We start from the raw sequence: 25711 nt of genomic DNA, 5'->3' as shown, positions 1-25711 counted from the left end.
TTTTCACGCAAACTACATTTGTGAATAATGTTTTATTTTAGACGGACGTGGAAAATAATGAGAAACAAGCAAGGAAAAGATCAAAATATTGTATATCCTGTAAAGCTTAATTTAGGTTCAGAGGTGCAAATAGAAAGAAATGTAACTGCAATGACATTTAAAAAATTTGTTTTGACTGAAATATGTTGATATAAAATGGAAACCCTTAAGTGATACTCACCCGATAGTAATCTGAGCTGTAGATGTCTCTGGACATCCCAAAGTCACCGATCTTCACTAACAGGCCATTACCAACAAGGCAGTTGCGGGTGGCCAGATCACGATGTACAAAATGCTGAGAGGACAGGTAGACCATCCCTGCCGCTATCTGTGATGCAATATGAAGCATCTGAGAGAGACCGAGCTCCCCATTAGACTGCATCGGTTGGCCATCAATGAGGATCATGGCGTCTGGACCATGGGCTCTGAAATGTCACAAAGTTGGGGAGATAAAATTGTGTTGGTTACACTTGTTAGGCTTGGCAGTAACTATCCTTCACTTTTGAGCTATGTCCAGGTTTGCAAATACTTAACTTAAGAGTCAAGTTGAGGATTCGAGTCTGGACCATTTATTGTAGCTCAATGTAAAAGGGCACAAGGTCAGAGTGCTCAAACGCTCTTCCTTAAAGTCCCATAAAATTATTTACCCTCTAATCTTTTAATCCTGTAAAGCTGTCTAATTTGAAGTGAGAAAGTCAAGGCGAAGATATATGTGCTTTGACTTTAACTGTCTTGTGAAATAAATCACCTATTCAGTTAACTTTGTTCATTGACACCTTCCTTCACTCAGTGAAAATTATTTTTGTCCGATTGCAGAAGCATTTGCATAAGGTGGCTGTTCAAAAAGGCTTGACTGTAGTTTGTGCATCTCTTCTGGTCAGTGGCTCTACAATAATGTGTTGAAGAGCTCACAATCACGCCTCTTACTATCTTTTCAGCAGCAGTGCTATTTTGATATAATATACACTGAATTATCTGGTGTGCTTCACACTAGGTTCTCATTATATACCTTTAATTCAGTGCTTGAAGTGGAAGAAAAAAGTGCAAGTACTCTCCTTTTTAGTATTTAACTTTATTTAAAAAAAATGTATGAGCACTACAGAAAAGAATGGAGAATAAAAGCAATTTTTTGTGATGTATTTTTCATCATCGTTTTGCCTCTTGTGAAAAAAGGTTTTGCACATGAACTGAGTGAATAAGTGAACAAGACGCGATAAAATGTGCTCACCCAAAAGTTGCTGGTTCATGTTTTGGAGAAGAGTGAAACTGAACTATGTCCAGACAAGCTTAAACACGCACGCCCCTCCAGCACTAGACCACAGATAGCTTGACGAGAACCTATGCTGTAGTACATGTTGAATGTTGGTAAACTCACTACTGAGTTTCGCTCAGAGAGCGTCGGGATGTTTAGCGCAATTTTATCAAAATCATTTGGAAGGTCAGATAAAAGTGATTGGCAGGCCACATCAAATTACTGACTTACATTAAATAAAGACATTACATCATACTAGGAAACTCTGAGAAGTGGTGCAAGAAAAGAAAAAGAAAAACATGCCGGTACTCTGTAGACTAAATTTTAGAAGTGCAGGTACTGCGTACCACCCCACTTCAAGCACTGCTATAATTCATTTTCATGAAGCTTAACTGAAGTCAGAATTCAAGAAATTCTTTGATGTCTATGAATATCGACCAGACTTGAATCACTGCAGTTGAAACAAAAAAAAAATTATTTCATCATCCACCTGCATAAGTGTAAGAAAAAATGATCCCAAATCACCAAAGAATAATTTCTGCTGCAGATCATCACTTTGCTTTCACAAGACAGTCATCTCACTCACACAATTCTCCCCAGCAAATCATAATTCACATGACCTTAATCTACCTTGTGACACAATGAAGGTCAACCATAAGCTGCCATTCAGCATCCTAGAAACTAGGACTGTGTCTCAAATTCTAACAAGAGGATTGGGGGTTTGATTCGTTTATTATTATTATAATTATTTAATTTCCATTTTGGACATGTACCAGGTAATGGGATACGTAATAGACATATATGGCTTCGAAGCAACCCTACTGTACCCATCTGGAGGTGAAAAAAGAGAACAAAGTGGCAGGAACATGTAACGAGAGTAAGAAGAACGTATGCACTTTGTCATTTTTTTTTACGGATCTTAAAAAAGCATCCAGATGATTCAACTATTTGTAATCATTACCTTTCAGTCATAAATGGAAACATACTTTATGTAATTGACATTTGACAAATCACTATCTAGATTTTTTCACCAATCATGTTGCAATACATATTAAGACTGCCTTATCCATGAAGGATACATGAAATATGCTACAGGTTTTGGCTAAAAATGAGGTATAATAGGTTGCATAATTTGAGACAGGCTTTGCAAAGGGGATCCATCCAGGATGCCAGAAACAGGTACTATAGCTCACTAATGTTTCAGGCACAACTTAGCACTAGTCGATAACCAATATGGCTTTTTCTCGTTGGTCTATATCCATACTGAGAACTAGAGAACAAGGTGGCCAATACAATTATTATTTTACACAATGTTTACTTAAAATTCACAGCCATTTTTTATCCTTTTGGTATCCTTTGACAAGGCTCTCAGTAGAGTTTGGAACTGACATAAGAGGGAGGTTACAACATTAATTGGTCAAGTGCACAGGCCTATGCTTATCTCAATATAGCAAAATATCAGACAATTAAATGTCCTAGTCGATATATAACTCTCTCGATACTTTACTATTAACTATACTAAACTCAATTGCTTAGTTATACAAAAAAGTTTTTGTAGTAACTGTCGTTTTAGACACAAGTTAGTTATTTTGTCTATTTTTGCTCAACTAATGAAAATAACTTAAAAAGAAACCACAGCAGGATCAAACATTGTGTGTTAAACTGATCGCCCCTCTTAGTATGGCGCTTGTCCAGTCAGATTGAGGATCTGTTAGTTTAAGAGTTATTTTATGATTGATAAATGTAAAAAGATTTGGCTTGCTGGCTGCAATGGGATGAGACTCGACTCCAAGATCTAATAACTGGGGAGGTGAAAGGATTGTCACCTGAGTGAAGTAAGCAGCAGTTTATTTAACCCTGAATTTCAGCAAAAGGTTTGATGAGCATGCTTCTTCTGAACATTCATTAGCACTCCTTACAATGTTAAAATGAAACACTACCTTAGAAACTTATTGAGATCTCCGTGCTTCATGTATTCAAACACCATTATGAGAGGGTCGCCATCCACACACACACCGTAAAACTTCACAATGTGCTCGTGTTGAAGGTTGGTGAGGAGCTCAGCCTCCCGTTGAAAATCATTTCTGGCAGCCAGGGTTGGATCTTTGAGAGTCTGAGAGAAAGATAGCACTTTCACTCTTAGTGGTGAACAGACAAGAACAAATGGATGCTGAAAAACATGAGTCTGCTTTTACATGCACCTTCAAACTGTGTTCAGGAATAAGAGTATAAAATATATAGCCTCACCCAAGAGCATCTAGCCTGGGTTCTCAACCTTTTTTTGGACTGAATCACACTTTTTGGTTCCAAACTTATTGCGACCCTACATACTCTCGCACATCAACTTTAGCAATTATCAAAAAAATACATTAATAATGCACCTTTAAATATACATAATTTAAATACAGATAATAGAAATCTCTCGCAACCCCATCTGTATTTCTGGCGACCCATGTAGTGCTATAAGCCCAAGGTTGAAAATGTAGATATCCAATCCAAACTTAGATATTTCAAAGAGATCCTAAAAAGATGCCTCAAATGCAGTACTAGACATTTTATTGTGAGCCCTATTCCTACAAATCAGAAATAACATGGTGCTATTTGATTTTAATTACAGAATTCCCCTGATCTCTCTGACACAAGCTGAGGGAGACATTGACAGAGAATGTCATATATGCCACAGAAGGCAAAGTACTCATTTCTGTCAGGGGATCTCTTAGCATCATGCAGCTCAATACAGTTTTCCCGCACTGATGAGCAAATACGCTGTCACACAGTTGCAGTGTTCTGCCTGGGGAACTGGCTTGGGCTCATAAAGACATATCCTCATAATACTGCAGCATTTTCAGAGCATTTTCTGTTATCTCTTTGATTCAATAGTTTCAATAGGTTCTGCTGAGAAAGCACATTGAATTAAAGGAAGTTCAGATGGCCTGAGTGCTTTCTAATGGTTAAATTATATTACAAAACAATACTATCATTGCCAAGACTTAGTTCTATTCTCATTTTGCTGTTATTTATGAGTTATAATAACTTTTTTTAAATTTTATAATGGGATTGATTTGTGCAGTGGCTTTTTTTTTTTTTTTTGGCTTATCTGAAACTTTCAACAGAAATATTTCCTGCATTTTTACCCATGGTTTCAAATGCTTTAATTGGAATACTAGAAAAAAACCCTGTTCAGACCTTGAGAAACACTCTAGCAATTACACAGAGACAAACAACTGAAGTGATCTTGAAGCATGTAACATATCATGTCAGCTTTGTTTTGTCCATTTTGTATCAGTTCAAGTTTAGTTAGTTCTGTTTTTGTTTTATGGTTTCATGAGCATTTGAGTTAGGTCTTGTCTTCTTGTAATTATTGGTGTTTGGCAAGCCAGCTTTTGGTGCATTACTGCCACAAACTGAACTGGAGTGTGGTGCAGCAGTACAGCTCTTACTTTAAATCTTTAAATAAATAAATAAATACAAATAAAATTGTATTCCATTATTATATTCACAAAACCAATCCTGTTGCCTCTATAAAGCTCAAACAACAACACTCATATCTAATTTTCATGTTTTCTTTTTTGAGCCAGGTGGTTGGAGGCAAGGGGCTTGCAAGTAAAAGGCCTTTGTGATGTAGGCAGAAAAAGAAATCCATTTCAGAGGCAGACTATGTTATTATATTTTCATTACAGTTTGTGAAGACTAAGGAACTAAGACCAAAAACATGTATTGAGAAATTAAATAGGGTCAATTTTGATGTAATGTTGACATTAATGGATAGTTCATCATTCTCAGAGTAAAGGCAATGGAATAGAGTTTGAGGAAAAGTGCATCTATTTTGAGAAGTGTCAAGACCTGCAAGAGCAAAGCAAAAGTTGTCCCTCACCTTGACAGCTACCAGCATCTTATCCTGATTGGGGCTGAGGTTGTAACATTCGGCAAGAAACACCTTCCCAAAAGCACCCTCTCCCAGCTCCCTCTTCAGAACAATGTCCCTCTGTTTAATATGCTGCACATCTGTGAGAGAAATCGAGAGCGAGAGAGAGAGAGAATGAGAGAGAAACACAGAGAGAGAGAGAGCGAGAGAGAGAGAGTTATTAAAGTTGTGTATCTTCAGATTATCAGTGCACTTTGATGCCGCAAAATGAGCCAGAATTGAAAGTCTGGATTTGAAACAGTAGGGAAAAATAAATCAGAAAAAATTTAACAGATATTAGAAAAGTTTGTGACCACTGATACACATATTTTCTTATTTTCCTTTAAGGCATTTATTTGTGGTATTTGCTTAGGTAAGCAACACTGTTTTTATTGTGCATAGGGTTTGATTGAAACCCATAATCCTTAGTAATTAACTTTGGGTAGTTCATTTTCTCCTGTACAATTTGCACAACATGAATGATACCCCAAGTTTTGTTAAGGATATGTGTACGATTTCTTTTCTATGCAATTTGACCATTTTTACCTGAAGGACAATACAAATCCCACAGACTTACATTGAAGGTGGGACTAAAGTCATAACTATGGACCAGAATATTGTAGAAAGCTGGCCTCTGTTGACTTGGCCAGTGACCAATCACCACCAGATAACCCTAGAAACGCACAACTACAGCTTATTTTTTCACTTATCATTACGCTTGTGTATATGGCGGTGGTAAATACAGTGATTTAAACACCTTAGTAACCTCAAAGCAACAACCTGCAACCAGTACCAACACCCTATCATCATAGCAGTGAATTATGCATGCACTAGCTACACTTAAATTTTCTTCAGAACATTTAAAAATGTTACAGAATTACCTGATAAGATTGAAACAATGCTGTTGATTTTTAACAAGGAAAAACATCATGTTACTGATGTAACCTCCAATCCCTGAGTGAGGGAACGAGGCGTTGTGTCGATGAGTTGACACTAGTTGTTCACTCTTAAGAGCCCAGACATCTCTGATATTTGAGGAAAGGCCAATGAGAATTGACGTGTGGGATTTGCATGCCACTCCCCTGGACATAAGGGTATAAAAGGAGTGCCGCTTGCAAGCACACACTCAGGTTTCGCACTGAGTCGTCGAGCCAAAGACTCGGCCCTTCCAACGGTTGGTTCAGTGTTGTGGCAAGAGGGACACGATGTCTCATTCCCTCCATCATGGAACGGAGGTTCCCCTTCTGTCGCTCTCTCCACGTTGTGTCAGAGAAGCGACACTAGGGGTCTCTCTCTTGAGCGCCGATATTCACCTCTGAACTATGAAATAAGGCCAATGAGAGTTGGCAACCAGTATTTGCATGTCCCGCCCCCGGACATACGGGTATTTAAGCGGCGCAAATACGGGAGTTCATTCAGAAAATTTCTTCGGAGCCGATGGTCGTGTCTGCAACTGCTGCATACTACACACACAGAGTTCCTGTCATCCCTCTGCTGCATAAACTGTTGGATTCCACGGCGCACAACAGCGGCTTTCTCCTGTTTGCACGGCTGTGCATTCCTGCCCCTAGGCATCGACAGTGCAGATTTAAAAACTCTCACGAGTTTTTCCCTAAAGAGTGATTTTATTTAAAAGAGTAATTTCCTCTAAAAGAGCAAAACACAGCGGCGTTGAACGTCCTTTTAAGGACGCCCTTCCGCCCCTGTGTTGTTTCTGGATGCAGTAGAGTGCGCTCCGCTTCCGACGGCCACAGGCGCTGTCTCGTGTGTCTGGGTAGCGATCACACCGAGGCTGCGTTTGTGGATGGTTCATGTTCTCACTGCGAGAACATGACCATGACAACGTTGCGGTCGCGGCTTGCTTCCGCCCCCCGTATTGCTCCTTCTTCCCACGGGATTGAGGACGATGCGGCAGGCGATGGAGGCGATTCGGGGATGGCAGCGGGTGCAGCTCCGCCGGGTACGCCCCCTCGGACCACCCGCGCCCCAGCACGCTCGTTGATTCCCGTCCTTGCTCGAGGCGGCGGCGACTCGCCTCACAGCCAGTCAGCCGACCCTCTTGCGATGGAAGCCGATGAGCTCGCCGCGACATCGGAGGGCGGCATCTGATGCAGAGGACTCCCCTGGGCTGCGCCGCCGGGCTTGCACGCCCAGGCTGAGGCTGATGCACAGATGTCCGACATGCTTTCCGGAAGCCAACAGCGTGGGCTTGGATTGGAACCCTCCGTCCTCCCCACAGCCATCACGGCTGGATGACTGGTTCCTGGGGTCTGCGCGCCGCTCACAGCCTCGCCCCGGTTCCGTTTTTCCGGAAGTGCATGACGAGCTGGCGTCTTCGTGGAGAGCACCCCTCTCCACTCGTCACACCACCACAGGCTCGTCCACCCTCGCCACCCTCGACGGCGGAGCGCGCCACGGGTACGCGGCAATTCCCCAGGTGGATAGGGTGGTTGCGATCCATCTATGCCCCGGTACCCCTACCACCTGGCGAGGTCGCCCCGTACTCCCTTCCCGGACCTGTAGAGCAACCTCCTCGCTGACAGCGAAGGCCTACAGCACCACCGGACACGCCGCTTCCGCCCTGCATGCCATGGCTCTCCTGCAGGTCCACCAAGCCAAGGCACTTCGCAACATGCACGGGGGTGGCCCTGATCCCGACACACTGCAGGAACTGCGCTCAGCGACCGACCTCGCTCTGAGAGCGACGAAGGTCACAGCGCAAGCGCTCGGGCAGGCGATGGCCACGCTAGTGGTCCAGGAACGTCAAATGTGGCTGAACATGGTCGAGATGCGTGAAGCCGACAAGACTCGCTTCCTCAACGCCCCTGTCTCCCAGTTCGGCCTCTTCGGCGACACCGTCGAGGACTTTGCCCAGCAGTTCTCCACGGTAAAGAAGCAGACGGAGGCCATCTCTCACATCATGCCTCGCCGCAAGCCTGCCGCCACGGCCCATGCCCCGTCTGCTCACCGAGGGCGTCCTCCCGTGGCCAGAAGACAAGCTCCTGCTCCGCCTCAACCCGGGCCCAGCTCTCAGCCCCAGCGTCGAGCAAACCGCGGGAAGCGCACGCCCCCTGTCTCACGGACCCCCTCGAGGACCCAGAAGGCTCCCAGGCGCTCCTGAGACAACGCACCCAGAGTCCAAGAAGTTAGCTCCGGAGGTGGTAAGACCGCTCCGTCCCCCGGTGAAGGGCCAGGAGGAGAATCCTGTGTTTTTTCATTTGCCGCACCCCTTAACGGGGGCTGTGGTACCCAAATTCTCAATAAAAGAGCTATTTCCTTTGTCTCTGGGGCATATGGCCCGCAAATGCCGTTCTCACGGCACTCTGCTTTCAGGCCTCAACAGTCCCGGCTCCATGGATGCGGTCTCCCGGCCTTCAGCCCCACGACTGTTCCCCGGCCGGCCGGTTCAGACGAGTCCAGAGGACGCCAGCGTCAGACCTCCTCCTCAGTCACGAACCCGCCCCCTGCCAGGTGCGCGGAGCAAGGTAAGTGCTTTGAGTTTATTCTCAGCACCAGAGCCTCGGGACGCCACGTTGCCTCCCGACGCCACGTTACCTGTTCCGCACCGCTGCGAAGCCCCGCTGGGTACGTCCAAAAAACCCGTCCCCTTGGTGCCCCTAGCACGGAGTTTAGAGGCGTGGCTTTCACTGCCCAACCCGTCACGCTGGCTGCACCTGACCATTCGACTCAGTTACACAATTCAGTTTGCCAGGTCTCCGCCCCCCTTCGTGGGCGTACATTTTTCTGCAGTACACGGCCAACATGCCCATTCCCTGCGCGAAGAAATCGCCTCCCTTCTATAAAAGGACGCGATAGAGCCTGTCCCTCCAACCGAAACGAAGAAGGGTTTCTACAGCCCTTACTTTGTTGTACCCAAGAAAGGCGGCGGCTTACGACCGATCTTGGACCTGCGAGTTTTCAATCGGACCTTGTCCAAACTCCCGTTCAAAATGCTCACCCAGAAACAAATTCTATCTGGCGTCCGGCATCTAGATTGGTTCGCAGCGGTAGACCTGAAGGACGCGTACTTCCACGTCTCAATTCGCCCTCGACACCGCCCCTTCCTAAGGTTTGCATTCGACGGCCAGGCGTATCAGTACAAAGTCCTCCCCTTCGGCCTGTCTCTGTCCCCTCGCGTCTTCACAAAAGTCGCAGAGGCAGCTCTCGCCCGCTCCGAGAAGCCGGCATACGCATACTCAATTACCTCGACGACTGGCTCATACTGGCCCACTCTCAAGAGTTACTATGCGCACACAGAGACCAGATGCTCAGCCACCTCAGCCGTTTGGGGTTTCAGGTCAACTGGGAAAAGAGCAAGCTCTCCCTGGTCCAGAGCATTCTTTTCTCGGTCTGGAGTTAGACTCAGACCGAGAAAAGACAGTCAGTGTCAGTGACAGTGTCAGTCAGTGCTGAAATGCCTCGCTTCCTTCAAGCCAGGCGCCGTGGTCCCGCTAAAACGTTTCCAAAAGCTCCTGGGGCATATGGCATCCTCCGCGGCAGCCGCGACGCTGGGGTTGATGCATATGAGACCACTTTAGCACTGGCTCCGGACTCGAGTCCCGAGACGAGCGTGGCACCGCGGCACGCACAACGTAAAAGTTACCTCTGCCTGCTGCCAGACCTTCAAACCCTGGACAGACCTTTGCTTTCTAAGGGCTGGAGTACCCTTGCAGCAGGTGTCCCGACGCGTTCTGGTCACGACCGACGCCTCCAAATTGGGTTGGGGCGCCGTGTGCAACGGGCGCGCAGCTGCAGGCCGGTGGAACCGAGGCCTGCTGCACTGGCACATCAACTGCCTAGAGCTGCTGGCTGTTTTTCTGGCCCTGCAGAAGTTTTTTCCGTTAATTCGGCACAAACACGTCTTAGTCAGGACAGACAGCACCACGGTCGTAGCCTACATAAACCGCCTAGGCGGAGTACGCTCCCTCCACATGTCACAGCTCGCCCGTCGTCTCCTCCTATGGAGTCAGCAGCGACTGGAGTCACTGCGCGCCACTCACATCCCCGGCAACCTCAATGTGATGGCGGACGCGCTGTCAAGACAAGGCTTGCCCGGCGAGAGTGGAGACTCCACCCCAGTCGGTCCAGCTGATTTGGGACCGGTTCGGCAAGGCCCAGGTAGACCTGTTTGCCTCCCAAGAAACCTCCCACTGCCCGCTCTGGTATGCCCGGACAGAGGCTCCCCTTGGGGCAGATGCGCTGGCACACAGCTGGCCCACGAGGCTGCGCAAGTACGCATTTCCCCCAGTGAGCCTTCTTGCACAGGTGCTATGCAAGGTCAGGGAGGACGAGGAGCAAGTCATTCTGGTAGCCCCCTACTGGCCTACCCGGGCTTGGCTTTCGGACCTCACGCTCCTCACGACAGCCCCTCCCTGGCGAATTCCCCTGAGGAAGGACCTTCTTTCTCAGGGGCGGGGCACGCTCTGGCACCCGCACCCAGACCTCTAGAACCTCCACGTCTGGCCCCTGGGCCGGGATCGCGGGAAGATCTAGCCGGTCTACCATCTGCCGTCGTAGATGTAATCAATCAAGCCAGAGCCCCCTCTACCAGGCATCTTTACGCCCTAAAGTGGCGTCTGTTCGCGGATTGGTGTTCTGCCCGAGCCGAAGACCCGCAGAAGTGCGCAGTTATGTCAGTGCTCGTGTTTCTTCAGGAGAGGCTGGAGAGGAGGCTGTCCCCCTCCACCCTCAAGGTGTATGTCGCCGCTATCGCGGCCCACCTTGACACGGTAGACGGAAAGTCTCTTGGTAAGCACGACTTAATCATCAGGTTCCTAAAAGGTGCCCGGAGACTAGCTCCCTCCCGGCCTAACCTGTTCCCCTCCTGGGATCTCTCAGTCGTCTTTACGGGACTCCAGAGACCCCCCTTCGAGCCGCTTGACTCAGTTGGACTCAGGCCCTCTCTCTCAAGACCACCCTGCTGATCGCGCTCGCTTCCATCAAGAGGGTCGGGGACCTGCATGCGTTCTCTGTTAGCGACGCTTGCCTGGAGTTCGGTCCGGCAGACACTTTCGTGATCCTAAGACCGCGACCAGGCTATGGGCCCAAGGTTCCTACCACACCCTTCAGGGATCAGGTAGTGAACCTGCAAGCGCTGCCCCGGGAGGAGGCAGATCCAGCCCTTTCACTGCTGTGTCCAGTACGTGCCTTACGTATCTACCTGGACCGCACACAGAGCACTAGACGCTCTGAGCAGCTCTTCGTCTGCTTTGGGGGACAGCAGAAAGGGAATGCTGTCTCCAAGCAGAGACTCGCCCACTGGGTTGTCGACGCCATTTCCCTGGCTTATCACACCCAGGCCGTGCCCCCCCCTTTGCGGGTCCGAGCCCACTCCACCAGGAGTGTTGCATCCTCATAGGCACTGGCTAGGGGCACTGCCCTAGCAGACATTTGTAGAGCAGCGGGCTGGACAACACCTAACACTTTTGCGAGATTCTACAATCTCTGAGTTGAGTCAGTATCGTCCCGTGTTCTCTCAGGTATGGAGCCCGTAGAACTCGGTGGCACGCCCACGATCTGACCGGGTGAATCGCTTGCATCTAGCGCCCTTCCCCCTAACCAGGGAAACAGTCGCCTTCATTCCCAGGAGATCTCAGGTTTGGGACACTGGTTGATTCCTCCCTAGCCCTCGTGGGTCGCAGTTCAGCGGAGGAACTCGCCGACCCAAGCCACTGCGGGTACCGCAAGCTACCCTGCACTGGTATAGGTGCTCCACAGGTAAGGCCTCCTTCGGACTCCCCGTGTGTAACGCCACGGTTCTGTCCCCTCTGGCAAGTGGACTCCCGTGCTTCCCTTAGGCAGTCACGGTTGCCTCGGTTGCCGTGCTGTATGTTCCCCCCTCTATAGGCTGGATCCACCACCGCACCGACTTTTCCACAGAAGCCCTAAGTCAGGCCTCTGATGGGTTTGCCACTTAAACTTGCCTCCCCTCTCGGGTAGGCGTGGCCTCCGCAGGGTCTTCTCCGCCCTGAATAAGGGCTAAGACCCCCTTCCCTCAATGCGTGTAAGGGCCCCGGCCTAAGTTGCTCTATGCGAGAAACATAGAGAGAAAAGAGGCCCGGCCAGGCTTGGCCCGTTCCCAGGTTGGCGACCAGCACCTTGTTCCCCCTTCCAGGGTAACGATAAGGAATCCTGATGGCATAAATGCGGCATTGGGGAAGGGTACGTGCAGCCTGATACAGTTGGTCGTCCTGCACGTAAGAATACACGCTCGCTCCTGTATCAGCAGTTCACGTACACGGCTCAGCGTGTGGCGCTTTTTTAAGTGGACCCCTAGTGTCGCTTCTCTGACACAACGTGGAGAGAGTGACAGAAGGGGAATGTCTAGGTTACATTTGTAACCTCCGTTCCCTGATGGAGGGAACGCGACGTTGTGTCTCCCCTGCCACGTCGCTGAGCCGAGCCACTGTTGTGGCCGGACCATTTCCAGCTCCTCAGAAAAATCCTGAATGAACTCCCGAATTTGCGCCGCTTAAATACCCGTATGTCCGGGGGCGGGACATGCAAATACTGGTTGCCAACTCTCATTGGCCTTTTTTCATAGTTCAGAGGTGAATATCGGCGCTCAAGAGAGACCCCTAGTGTTGCTTCTCAGACACAACGTCTCGTTCCTTCCATCAGGGAACGGAGGTTACATACGTAACCTAGACGTTACATCAGTAACCATGATGTTCCCTATCTGTCACTCACTCGACGTTGTGTCGATGAGTTGACACTAGGGGTCCCAATGGAAAACGGCACAAGAGCTGAACTGAGTTACGCAGACTGGCGGTGTAACACGGGCAGAAGTCTTTGTGCCTCGTAGCCAGCGCAGCAACTGCTGCGTAACTACCCCAACACATTGGCAGGCATAAAGCAGTCCCCTACACCTTGGGAAGCGGCTAACTGCGCAGAACTGGCTGGCCCAGCCGTAGATTTTCTCTATTGTTCTCCCCCACAAAAAAAGACCAAATCGTTCAGCTGGGGGCCTGAGTGATCATGTCTACCACTGCAGGTCCCGTCCAGGGGCCAGACATGGAGATTCCAGAGGTCCGGTAGCAGGTGCCAGATGGTGCCCTGTCCCTGAGAAAGAAGGGGAATTTGCTCAGGGGAATTTGCCTTGGGGCTGTCATGAGGAGCATGAGGTCTGAGAACCAAGTCCGGGAGGGCCAGTAAGGGTCCACTAAGAGGATCTGCTCCTCGTCCTCCCTGACTTTGCACAACATCTGTGCAAGTAGGCTCACTGGGGGGAACGCATATTTTCTTAGCCCCAGGGGCCAGTTGTGTGCCAGGACATTTGAGCCTCAGACAGAGAGTACTAAAGTGGGCAGTGGGAGGATTCTGGGGAAGCAAACAGGTCTACCTGAGCTTGGCCGAATCGACTCCAGATCAGCTGGACCACATGAGGGTGGAGTCTCCACTCTCCCCTGTGCGTAACCTGCCGCGACAGCGCATCTGCTGTGCTGTTGGGGTGGCCCGGGATGTGAGAGGCTCGCAACGACTTGAGCCACCGCTGACTCCAGAGGAGAAGACGACGGGCGTGTTGTGACATTCGACGAGAGTGTAGGCCACCTTGGCAGTTGATATAAGCAATTGTTGCTGTGTTGTCCATCTGGTCCATTGGCCTTTTCTCAAAGATCAGAGATGTCTGGGCTCCCAAGAATAAACCCCTAGTGTCAACTCATCGACACAACTTCGAGTCAGTGACCCGCTTCAACTTCTTTTTTCCCAAACAATGATAAGAATGGTCCAGGCACACAATTATCCAAATAACATCACGGCGAAAGACTATGTCCCTTAGGAACAGGTGGCAAAAAAATGCTCAGAAATTAGAGCCAATTGAAATGAGTGACGATATGCTTCTGTGGTGCATGCGTTATCGCATAAATGTAAAAGTGTAAATAAAGGCTTCAATCATGAGTTATTCGCATTGTGTAAAATGTCAGTTCTTGTGCAGATGGTGTCCTTGAATTGCTGCTCATAGTCACAGCTGGATGTTTTCTGCATATTTTTGTCTCCTCCGAGTTCTCTTTTATAAAACAAAACAAGTGTGATGCAAATGAGAGTCAATTGTAAAAGTTCTCTTTTCACCATCTGTTCAAAATTCACCTGGGACCTGTCCATTGTCATTTCCAATTATTTGTGTGAATTTAAATTAGCTTGAAATGTTCTCCCACAAAAATGAGACTCTTCTGGCTACAAATCATCAGAGGTGGGTAGTAATGCATTACATTTACTAATTTACTTTTTTATACTTTTTAAATCAGTGCAGCAATATATCAGTGCGCTTTGTCCCACATCCCGCATGTCATGAGCAGTATTTACGCATTTACTTGAAACTATTGCAGCTACTTCGGGCATATTAACTGTATAAGTCCATGTAAACATCCAAGTTAAGTGTAAATGCCTTTTGCTCTGCCGTTCATGTGATTGACAAATGGAGCGTGAACAGACAGCATTTCTGCGTGTCTACAGTGAGGGGCGCTAGACACCCCTTGCTTGAGAGATGTGCGGGCGATCATTTGGCAAAGAGAGTAGCTGTGTCCAAAATTTCCTATATAGCGAATGGCAGTTAGTGCACTATATCTCAGCAGTAAGTGAACGAAGTGAATTTGGACGCTGAGGAATAAACCAAGGGTTGGAGCTCTGGGGCTGTCGCAGAAACAACGTCCCATATGCACTTTTAAAATACTTGGGCCTTACTTGTTATTCTTATTAAATAATATATTAATACAATAAATATTCATTCTCTTTGTCATTGCTAATATATAATGTGTTAATATAAAGACTAAACACATTTTTATCAAATAAAGAGTACATTTTAAAATGTACCTGTATGTTTTTTGTCTCTCTATATGTTATCATGTTATTTTAATCAAGTAATGATTTGTCAAAAAGTAATTTAATATATTCCGCATGAAAGAAAACTCACAATGGGCATGTCTTCCCTGTGGTGGATTGTGGGCAATTAACCTTCGTCGAGTTTACATCAAATGTTTTTCATTCACGTTTTCAACGTAATAATTACTAGAAATGTTTCCAAACATCTCTTCTTATTGACAGATTTATCCAGATCTGACAAGAGCCCTTAAAGGGATAGTTCACCAATTTTTTTTTTGTTCTCATTATTTATTCACCCTCATGCCACCCCAGTGTATGACATTCTTTTATCTGCTGAACTCATATTAAGAAGAATTTCTCAGCTCTGTAGGTCCATACAATGCAGGTGAACGGGTGGCAACATTTTAAAGCTAAACAAAATCAGATAAGTCAGCATAAAAGAAATCCATATGACTCAAGTGGATAAATCAATATCTTCAGAAGTGATGTGTTAAGTGTGGATGAGAAACAGATCACCTTCACATTCTTTTCTTGTTTGGCGATTCACATTCTTCTCTGCATATCTAGCAAAAAATTACAAATATTGACCTGGTTCTCACCCACACATCATATGGATGATATGGATTTAACTACTGGAATCTTATGGATAACTTTTATGCTGCCTTTATGTGATTTTTGGAGCATCAAAAATTTGGCCTACAGAGCTAAAATATTCTTCTAAAATCTTAAACTGTGTTCTGCAGAAGAAAGGAAGTCATACACACCTGGGATGGCATGATGGTCAGTAAATGATGAGAGAATTTTAATTTTAGGGTAAACTATCTCTTTAAAGTGATAGCTCAGCCATAATTTAATATTCTGTCATCATTTCCCTACCCTCACGATGTTCCAAACCAGTGTGACCCTTTGTATTATGTGGAACACAAAATATGTTAGACAGAATGTTTAGTCACCATTCACTTTCAAAATATAGAGGAACATTCAGGCAAACATCCTGTCTCATATCTACTTTGTGTTGCATGGAAGAAAGAAAGTCATACAGGTTTGGAACAACATGATGATGAATAATGACAGGATTTCCATTAATAATAATAATTCTATAAAACATGTTCAATGTGTATTATGTAATGGAATATAGGGGAGTTAACATCTATAATGTCATTTGTGAAAGTAACGAGTTACTCACTACTTAAGTACTCTTTTAATTGGATACTTTCTTACTCTTACTGAAGTAATTATTTATGTTAGTACTTTTACTTCCACTTGAATAATTATTTATTTATGTAATTGTGCTTTTACTTGAGTACAGTTTTTGGCTACTCTACCCACCTCTGCAAATCATATGCTCCATACAACACCTGTAACAACCTTTAATTGCAATAAATATTAGTAAATCTATACTGAGACCCTGCACTTCATTTATAAAGGTGAAGAATACAGACACTTGCATGTCATTGCCAGATAAATTGTGTTAATTGTAAAAAGAAAAGGTGTATTTGTGTCTACATGTCCACAAATATCAATGATTTAACATATGCACACATATGTACATAATCATAGATGGCTGATATGTTTAATGTGAAATACTGTTTCTGTTTAATGTGAAGTCTGCTCTCGGTAGGCTTGACCTGCAGTTGCTATGGTGAAGCCACACACACAGATATTGTGAATTCATATATTTAGTGGAGATTAGGGCTGTTTGTCACACTTTTAGTCCATTTAATATTTCACAGGGTGTATTTTTTTAATTGTTTGAAATTTCTTTAGAAAGTCTTGGCTACAAAAAAAAAAAGCTTTTGAACATTGTCCAGGACAAAAAAAAAAAATAATAAAAAAATTAATTTCTAACAAATTTAACCATAGGAGGCATGTTATCAAATGATATGAGGTAGGCTGTCACAATCAAACCTGCTATTAAATAGCTTATTATAGGCTTTTCAGCTAAATTGAAATAGTAGAAAATTACAAAAACACACACACACACATAACAAAACAAAACAATAAAACCCCCCAAAAATATAATGAAACAGCAAACATATAAAACCATTGTTTTGACCAAGAAATTACATTTCTATACAGTATATATATATATATATATATATATATATATATATATATATATTTACACACACAAAGTGTATATACAGTCTATATATATTTATAACATTTAAAACAAATGACAACTTGCCTCAATCTGATATTAAGGGAAAATATTTTTGTCCAGAGAACATAGCAGAACCCCTGAAAAGGGCATAAATACATCACAATTATTGTTAACACTGTATTACATGATAAAAATGAAATAAAAAAAAAAGTAGAAAAAAAAAAACACTGACACGTCCTACACTGGGCTTGAGGCTGTCTACACTGGATGCGCCGACAAGAATGTTCTAAACCTTTTATTTGTGTTATTGTCAGTAGTAGCGCCACCGTGTGGAGCACAAAAAGGAACGGAACCCCCGTTTACTGGTGTAGACAGCATCATTGATTATAATGAGTTTTATTGCATTTGACGCGACGTGCCCCTCATGTCAGGTGTAGACAGGGTATGACGATAATTCAAAGTCGAAAACGTACTGATGAACAGCACCATTTAACAAAATATTTTTATAAAAATGTGAACACATTAAATGGTGAGCAGGGATATCTCCACAAGGACTAAGTATTTCAGCATTAGTAAAATACTGATAGTAAAATCTGAATTAATTTTATTTAAGCTTTATTGATTCTTTGAAATTTACCAGCTGAACAAACTGATTTACTGGAATTCCCAACTAGACTTCCCAATGCTTCATATGAAAGAGAATATATTGTAGACATTAATAGTAGAGGTCGACCGATAGTGAAATTTGCAGGTGTGTTGGAAAAGGAGGATAACCGATTATTCGGACGATAATTTTTAAATGTTAAAACAATTCAGAAGCAACAATAGAATCAAATTAACTAAATCTCAGATGCAGTTTATTGTCCAACCAAAATCACAATAATAATCGGAACAAAATGAAGATTTATGAACTTATGAACTTTTAACTATAAACTAGGTAAATAATATCCTTATTAAATTTTTTGAGACTTATTCTGTGCTCCAGAACATAATGAAAGCCAGAGAAGGGATACATTTCCACATAATTGCATTTTTCTTTGCATGCCCTTGTTTCAATTTAGAACACTTGATTATCTAAACGAAATAACAAAGTATGCATTAAAGTTGAGGCACTGTATGTAATTTCTGCACCACCAAATGAAATGTATATATATATATATATATATATATATATATATATATATATATATATATATATATATATAAAATTCTGAATTTGTGGATATATGTGGACAGTGGGACTAATTTGTGAAATTTTAAGTAATACTAAGTTATATAAGTCTGATTTGTTTCATCAAATAGTTTAATATATGTCCAGGAGTGTTGGTTATTTATTTGTTTGGGACGTTATATACGTTACAGCTGATTTTCTATAAAGCTGAATAAATAATTCTGATTAAAAGTAACGGCCATCATCACCAAATCACTGTCAGCTATGTTAAAATAAAATGTTGCATTCTAAAATTCTAATCTATGATTGATTGTCATTGTCCAAACAACATCTGCAACCTGAAACTGAACATTTAGTTAGAGTTTAGGAGTGAATGCTTTTGACTGCATAGAAAGCTAGGATGCACCCTTGCTCCCTTTTGTGCTGTCTGTCTCCACTGGTCTCAGAACAGTTCAAAATTCACCTAATTGCCATTCTAACTACATATAAAGCATGTGAAAGCAATATTTTTCTGCTTTTGCATGAATCCGTTTATTCTCAATGTAAAAATGCACAGTAAATATATAGGAATGCATTTACTAATGTTAATGAAAAAAACATTGTTCAGGGATAATATAATAAATTTAACAAAATGTATATTAAAATGAAACAAATTGACCAACAGATGTTTTATAGTTATATTATATTATATTATATTTAAATTATTCAAAAATAACTAACATGGTTTTTCAACTTTTGAGGGAATGTGGCCCCATTTTCTACATATATGGACATCGTCTTTATCAGCGAACTGACGTGTGAAAAATGAATGGATTTTTAAAGTGCCACATCAAATGAAAGTAGAGACGCTACTCTTTACATGTAAACAGGTTACAATAATAAAAAAAATGTAAAGAGCTTTCTTACAAGAGGCAATTTTGTTGGCGCTGCACACGCAGAAGCGCTTTACGGAAATCGACATCACGCTGTTGAATCACGTGATGCAGTGCAGCAGAAGTTTAAGCCTTAAATGTCAGTGTAGACTCTTGAGAACAGTATTCAGTCGGTTTTAATTCATTTAAATTATGCGTATGCCAAAATACAACGTCCACACATGTGGACTCGGGGTTGCATGAGGCTAAATACAGTATTTTATTCAGTATAACACTTTGCCATGATTCAATTTCAGGACAACACATCTTATTGATCAGAGGCAGATGCATTTGAGGCAGTGGCAAACAGCCAATATCCAGTGCAACTGTCATCATTATTAAAGCTCAGACACTCAAGCAGACTGAAGCAGAAGCAGGTCAAGTCAAGGCTCAGGAGCCCACCGTCGTCTCCAAAACCTCATTTATATTCACTTGCTCTGCCATTAAGTGTCTACTGGGTTTATTCCGTCCTCTGTGCTAACAATTACATGTGCACCTGCTGTAAAAGTGCGGGATGGGTTACCTTAACATTCAGCTTCCCACCCAACCACTAAGCTTGGTGCTCCTCACAGTCTATTTACCCACATCCTGTTGTGGAATGCCTTTGAATTAAAAGCTGATATCCCAGGACTCACTATCATTCATTTATTCCTCACCCTGACCAAGCCTGTAACATCCCACAATGGCTGAAATAAGAAAGGACACACAGGCAGGCAGGGGGATTTAAGATACCTCTGGGCCCATGGGTTAACTGGTCCGCTGAGGCCCCCTTCAAGTTGTTGAACGACTTGTACACTGTCACCATATTAACAACCCTGTCTACTGCCGAACGTATTTAAACACACTACTCCTGCTGGGCCCCATGGGAGCTGTAGGCCCCTGAGCTTCAGCCCGTACAAGCCTGCGCATTATTGCGCCCCTGCAGGCAGTTGAAACTCTTTATCTGTGTTTAGAAATTGTATGTATGCTGTTTGCCCTTAATTCAAAATCCATAAAAATACTCCCTTCACAGGTACTGGTGATCAGTTGTTGATCAAGCACCCGGTTTGTGTTTGTGTCCACCTACTTTGAACTTCAAATGAGGTTGGATGGGATATAGTGCAATTATGAGCAGTAACAATAGGAGTGGTTACATCAGAATCTCTGCGAAGGTTTGCACGTCCAGAGCTCCATTACACCTAGCCTGCATTCATTTAAAATGCCCTTTTTCTGGATGGATGCCTTTGTCCTCTCACTCTTGAGTCTGATATATTCAGCTTGTCATCAAATGTTACCTTGAAACAATGCAATCTAAGTAATTGTGTCCAGAACAATGATGTACACAGGAGACATCTGCATGGACATCTATTTTCCTAATGTCCCTAAAGGAAAATACGTTCACTGCTGGATGCAAATATCTGTAGTGATTGTCGCTAATCTGATGAAGCAGGAGAAATGGAGGGATATTGCAGGAGAATGATGAAACAATTGCTGTGCTTTAAGACAAAATAACAACAGAGTGATCATGCATCGGTCAATACGATATCTTTTGCACAACTGTATCTCTAAGACAGGTTATTTAAAATGGAAGGTCATTCTTTCATTCTCTTGCATCAAAATAATTGCAATTTGGCTCTTGCTACACAAGAGTGTGGGCATTCATATGAGACAAGACTGAAAATGAGCAGCTTGAATTTCCCACAAATTTAGCTATTTCATGTATGCAATGTTTTTTTTGTTTTTTTTCTATGGTGATATAATTTAATGCGATTAATCCTGGAATTGGAGACAATGGCATACAACAATGGTGGCAACATTCTGTATGGCAGAAAAGGAAAATCAACTAACAAATGAATATGGCCGTTTCTTGGTTTATTAATAAATATGTGTAAACTCTCTGTATGAAATTACCCTAAAATTGTGCTATTTGTGAATTTGATATTTAATTTTATTGGGAGGCAGGTATCATATCATGTCTGTTCTCGACAAGCGACCTGTCATGCATAATTGCGATGCATGAAAAGTCAGGATGTTTTATTTTTAGCCCGTGAGATGACACAGCAGATCATAGCAACTGCATTCACTTCCATTAGGAATACTGCAATGTGAATAATGATCTTCAGCCCTTACATGTGAGCCAACTGCTATGTCATTCCTGTAACCTATATAAAAGGATTGGTGGTGTTATATAACTAGAAAAACGTAGTTAATGTAAAATTGGATTTTATTATAATAAAAATTAAAGCTTCATCCCTAGTCCACTTAGCTTATTGAAATTTCTGTGTAAATGAAATGCAGCTTCAGCGCAGAGTTAACCTTTGTTGTTGTTACAATTGAGCATATATTTCATACTTTTGTTTCACAAATAAAAGTATAATTTAATATATTTATTCATGTATTTTTCTATTTTCATAATTACTTTTAAAACATTAATCTCATAACATTGTTTATACAATTATTCATGCTGTGTAAACATATTAATGCCACCTCTAAGCAGTATTAAACAGTCTGATACACCTTAGTGCCACTTCATATGCTGTTTCTGCTCCACTGTAGCAGTCTAAAGATGGCCTAAATGATTCAACTCACTACGGCTAATGTGTAAATTGCTTCCTAGTTGCTATGAGCCTAAGAAATAAAAATATATGCACTCCTCTTGAGTAACTGTCATTTAAATATCACACACTCATTAGATTTGGGTATGGCCAAGATGGTTATGTATCTACAGCATAAAGATTTTATGCTATCTATTATTCATAAAGAGTTAATTTATTCACGAGGGCAAAATGTGATTGTCCTCTGCCTTTGGATTCCCCTTTGTTAGCCGTCAGTGCACTCAGTGAATACTGTAGACACGGTTTTGTGCCTAGAATATAAATAGAGTGTGAGTGTTGATGTGTGTACATCTGTGTTCCCATATATACTATGCTATACTCAGTGTTGCGGATGTAACGGAATACATGTAATGGGAATATGTATTTAAAATACAAAGTATAAGTAGCTGTATTCCACTACAGTTACAATTTAAATCATTGGTAATTAGAATTCAGTTACATTTAAAAAGTATTTTGATTACTGAAGAGATTTATTTGCATTTTATTGTCATTTGTTTAATTTAATATTTGGTCCTTTCAGATGGAAAACATTTATACATATAAATGATGCGATCCAAAGTGCATTTGAACAGTGGTGAAACACTTTCTTATGATGGGTTACATTCATACGAGCAGACAGAGAAGTACGTTTGAAGTAAGTTTGGAGCATAAGAAAAAGAAATAAACCTTACGCTAAGCTAAAATGCTATTTCTAGCCATTTTACATTCACATGTTACCAGATATGATCATGTTTTTTTATCAAGAAAATTCACGTTGGATCATAATTTCATTTTTTCTAGTAAGATATTAGGGCAAAAATCGTATTCTTGATAATAATCTTTTGTATTGATTTCCTGTAAAAATATCTAAAAATCCTTAAAACAAGATCAGTTTGATTTATCTTGTTTTAGAAACAACACTGCATAAGATATTTAAGTTTTTCAGAGAATGTATTTTTAACATGTGTAATTTGTCTTACTGTACTGGCAGAGTTTCTATAGTCAAAACAAGTGGAAAAAATCTAACTGTGCTGAAGAAGTAATCCAAAGTATTTAGAATATGTTACTGACATTGAGTAATCTAAAAGAATACGTTACAAATTACATTTTACAGCATGTATTCTGAAATCTGTAGTGGAATATATTTAAAAAGTAACCCTCCCATCCCTGGCTATACTATGTGCTATAAATCAGTCAGCACCCCTTTGAACCTTTTGGTCAAAATACAATTATTTTGTGAAGTGATTACCACATTTAGTCTAATTAATTACATTAAAGGTTTAAACTAAGACCCACCATTTGCTTCAGAGAAGTAATTGTCAATGTTAAACACTTCGGCCACCACATAAATATTAGCAGGAGCTCTGTGTATATGCTCATGACCAAGAAGCACCATTTAAACAAACAATGGGGTTGGCATTTGTGCCTGTGCACTCTACAACACGTGCAAGTTATATGGATTTCCAAAAAGTCATCTATTTTAACAGTAGAGTGCATTGTGCTTACTCAAACAAACTCTTCATGGTGACCCATATACTGTAATAAATAATGATCATAACCTGCATGCTAGGGAAAAGGTCAAGAGCCAGACACCTCTCACAAACACGTGAATTGTTCTTCAAAAAAAAAACAAAACAAATGTCACTTTTTTTAAATATTCATGTTGCAACCGTGTTGAAAAAGTAATCGTTTTATCATATAAAAATTCACATTAATTCAACATTAAACAGCCTTCACAACCCATTTTACTTCCGTAATGTGACGTGTTTCTGAGTGAAATAGGATATTCAGAGAGAAAATTTTATTATAAGAAAGAAATATGAGAAATATTGATTATTCAAAAATATTATATTAGGAATTGATATTATTGATTGAGAATATTTAACACAATTGAGAATATTGATTGGATCGTGAAAAGTGGGCATTCCAGACCACAATGTGCCAAACGTGAATGCAAGTTTGTGGATTGTGGAGGACTACTTCCTTCCTGAAACACCATTGGCATGCACTTTTGAGGAGGCTTTTGGACCAGTGTGTGGAGGCTGGAAGTCAAGTTCCCCCTCAAGAGCTTCCAAGTCCGATGTATCCCAATGGTAATGGATAATGGAATGGATGGCTCTTTTACTTGTAAGGTGGGACTTCCTTTCTACATCCATTGAAGGTTCGGCCCTTAGAGCTCCTTGGTTGAGCATTACTGTTTCTCCCAATTATTTTAACAGAAGTGGCTCGTCTCTGCTAAATAGTCTCTGGTTATACCCAATGGATATTGTTGACATAAACCTTTTTTACACAAACATGAACATGAACGGCATTAAATTACTGCATTCATTATTGGCAAGATTTTAGAGTATTTAAAACAGTAGTCTAAAGTAATGCCTAAATAACTGATGATGTATGCCCACAGTTTGGTGATGTGTTGTTCTATTTTACTGTACATTATACATTTTACAAAAAGATTTAATCTTTATGATTTCATGTTTAAATAACTGAAATTTTAGGACCAACAGCCAAATTAAAATTCAAGTATTAAGAGGTGCACTCACAGGTGGTGGGCTTGTTACAGTTGTGTCCATGTCGAAAGTACTGTGGGTTCTCAATGACAGGAATGCGACTCATGCCAATGACAACAGCATCAGGTCCTGCATCGAGAGAGCAGGGGGTGACAATGCCATGGTTGACATGATGAAGAGGACTTGCAGAGTCTTCCTCCCCGCTGATGACTGCCACAGGGCCTGCAGAACAAACACAAAGATTTTAGTTGGTCTATGTACACATGAACGCTTTTAAGGAGTTTTACATTGGTTGCGTTGCCTCGCAATGGCTTTCAACATCTTGCGCCATAAAAGCCATGTTTTTAGGATGATGTGTCAAGGCAAACTTAGTTTTAGACTTTGAAAAACGCATCTGGAGACCCCATAATCCATTGTTCTTTATTTGGCTGTCTTTTAATGCAAGAACGTTTCCTGTTGTGTTCAGTCTGCCTGCTCTCGGTAAGTGTGGCTTGTTGACTGTATAGCTGGAACTGCGCTGACTGCCCTTCGCTGACTGCGACTCACTAAAACATGAAAGTGGTACTTAATGCTTCAATGATCTGATGGTAGGAAAAGTCCTTATATTTTGTCAGGGGGCATGCGTAATTGTGTAAACTTTATTAAGATTGTATTTCTTACATACTTAATCACACTAAATGAACATGTTAAATTGACAACATGACAAACCTAATCCAAAGCTAAAGTAAGAATCGAGTCTCTATACAATATGTGAATGTTTACTTTGAAGTCCATAACATTTTGAAATGGTATTATTTGGAGGCATTAAAATACCAAAACATATTTGATACCTTACACATTAAAAAGAGACACACAATACTTTGTATAACACAGCGCGCTGGAATACTCGATTCTGATTGGTCAACAGCACCATCTAGGGTCATCTGGCTATTGCAACCAATCTTTACTATTTCTCGAATCACTGTGCAATTATTAAGCTAATACAGAATTAAATTGCAAGGAAATACAATTTCAACTTAAATTGATGTTTCATGTCCATTTATTTACTAATTTGGCAAGTAGTCTTGTAATAATAATAATAATAATAATGATGAGTCAGATAGTCATTAATTAAAAAATAAAAGCCAACAGAACTCAGAACTCAACACAAACCATAGGTGGATTTCAATTTATTTATTTTCACATAATTACATAATTTCATTGCAAATCAATATTTTATGTCCATGTATTTATTTTGTATTTTTTAGTTAGTAGCCGTGTAATAAGTGGGATAATGTACAGTCAGCCGGTTGTTATCGAAAAGTAAACCCTTTCAGGCTGATCACACTGTCTTGGTTTATTTTGGGATATCAACCAGCTGACTGTACATTATCCCTTACGTAGTATGCTGCTTCTTGTATGTTTATACTAGGATCGCTAAACAACCAT

The 25711-nt window shown here is 42.2% G+C and overlaps 1 protein-coding gene across 2 annotated transcripts in view; it reads right to left on the bottom strand.

Annotated features, from left to right (window-relative positions):
- Window positions 1–25711, bottom strand: part of LOC127646162 (NT-3 growth factor receptor-like) — a 207528-nt gene that overhangs the window by 14606 nt on the left and 167211 nt on the right. For both annotated transcript variants that reach the window (XM_052129637.1, XM_052129644.1), the window contains 4 exons: window positions 24317–24505; window positions 5166–5296; window positions 3232–3404; window positions 221–464 (listed from right to left, as the gene is read on the bottom strand). In XM_052129637.1, coding sequence (XP_051985597.1) covers window positions 221–464; window positions 3232–3404; window positions 5166–5296; window positions 24317–24505 — 737 coding nt within the window. The remainder of the gene's footprint in view (window positions 1–220; window positions 465–3231; window positions 3405–5165; window positions 5297–24316; window positions 24506–25711) is intronic.

Source organism: Xyrauchen texanus, chromosome 1 (genome assembly GCF_025860055.1).
Source record: "Xyrauchen texanus isolate HMW12.3.18 chromosome 1, RBS_HiC_50CHRs, whole genome shotgun sequence".
In the NCBI taxonomy this organism is placed as follows: Eukaryota; Metazoa; Chordata; class Actinopteri; order Cypriniformes; family Catostomidae; genus Xyrauchen; species Xyrauchen texanus.
This window is presented reverse-complemented; position numbering and strand designations above follow the sequence as displayed.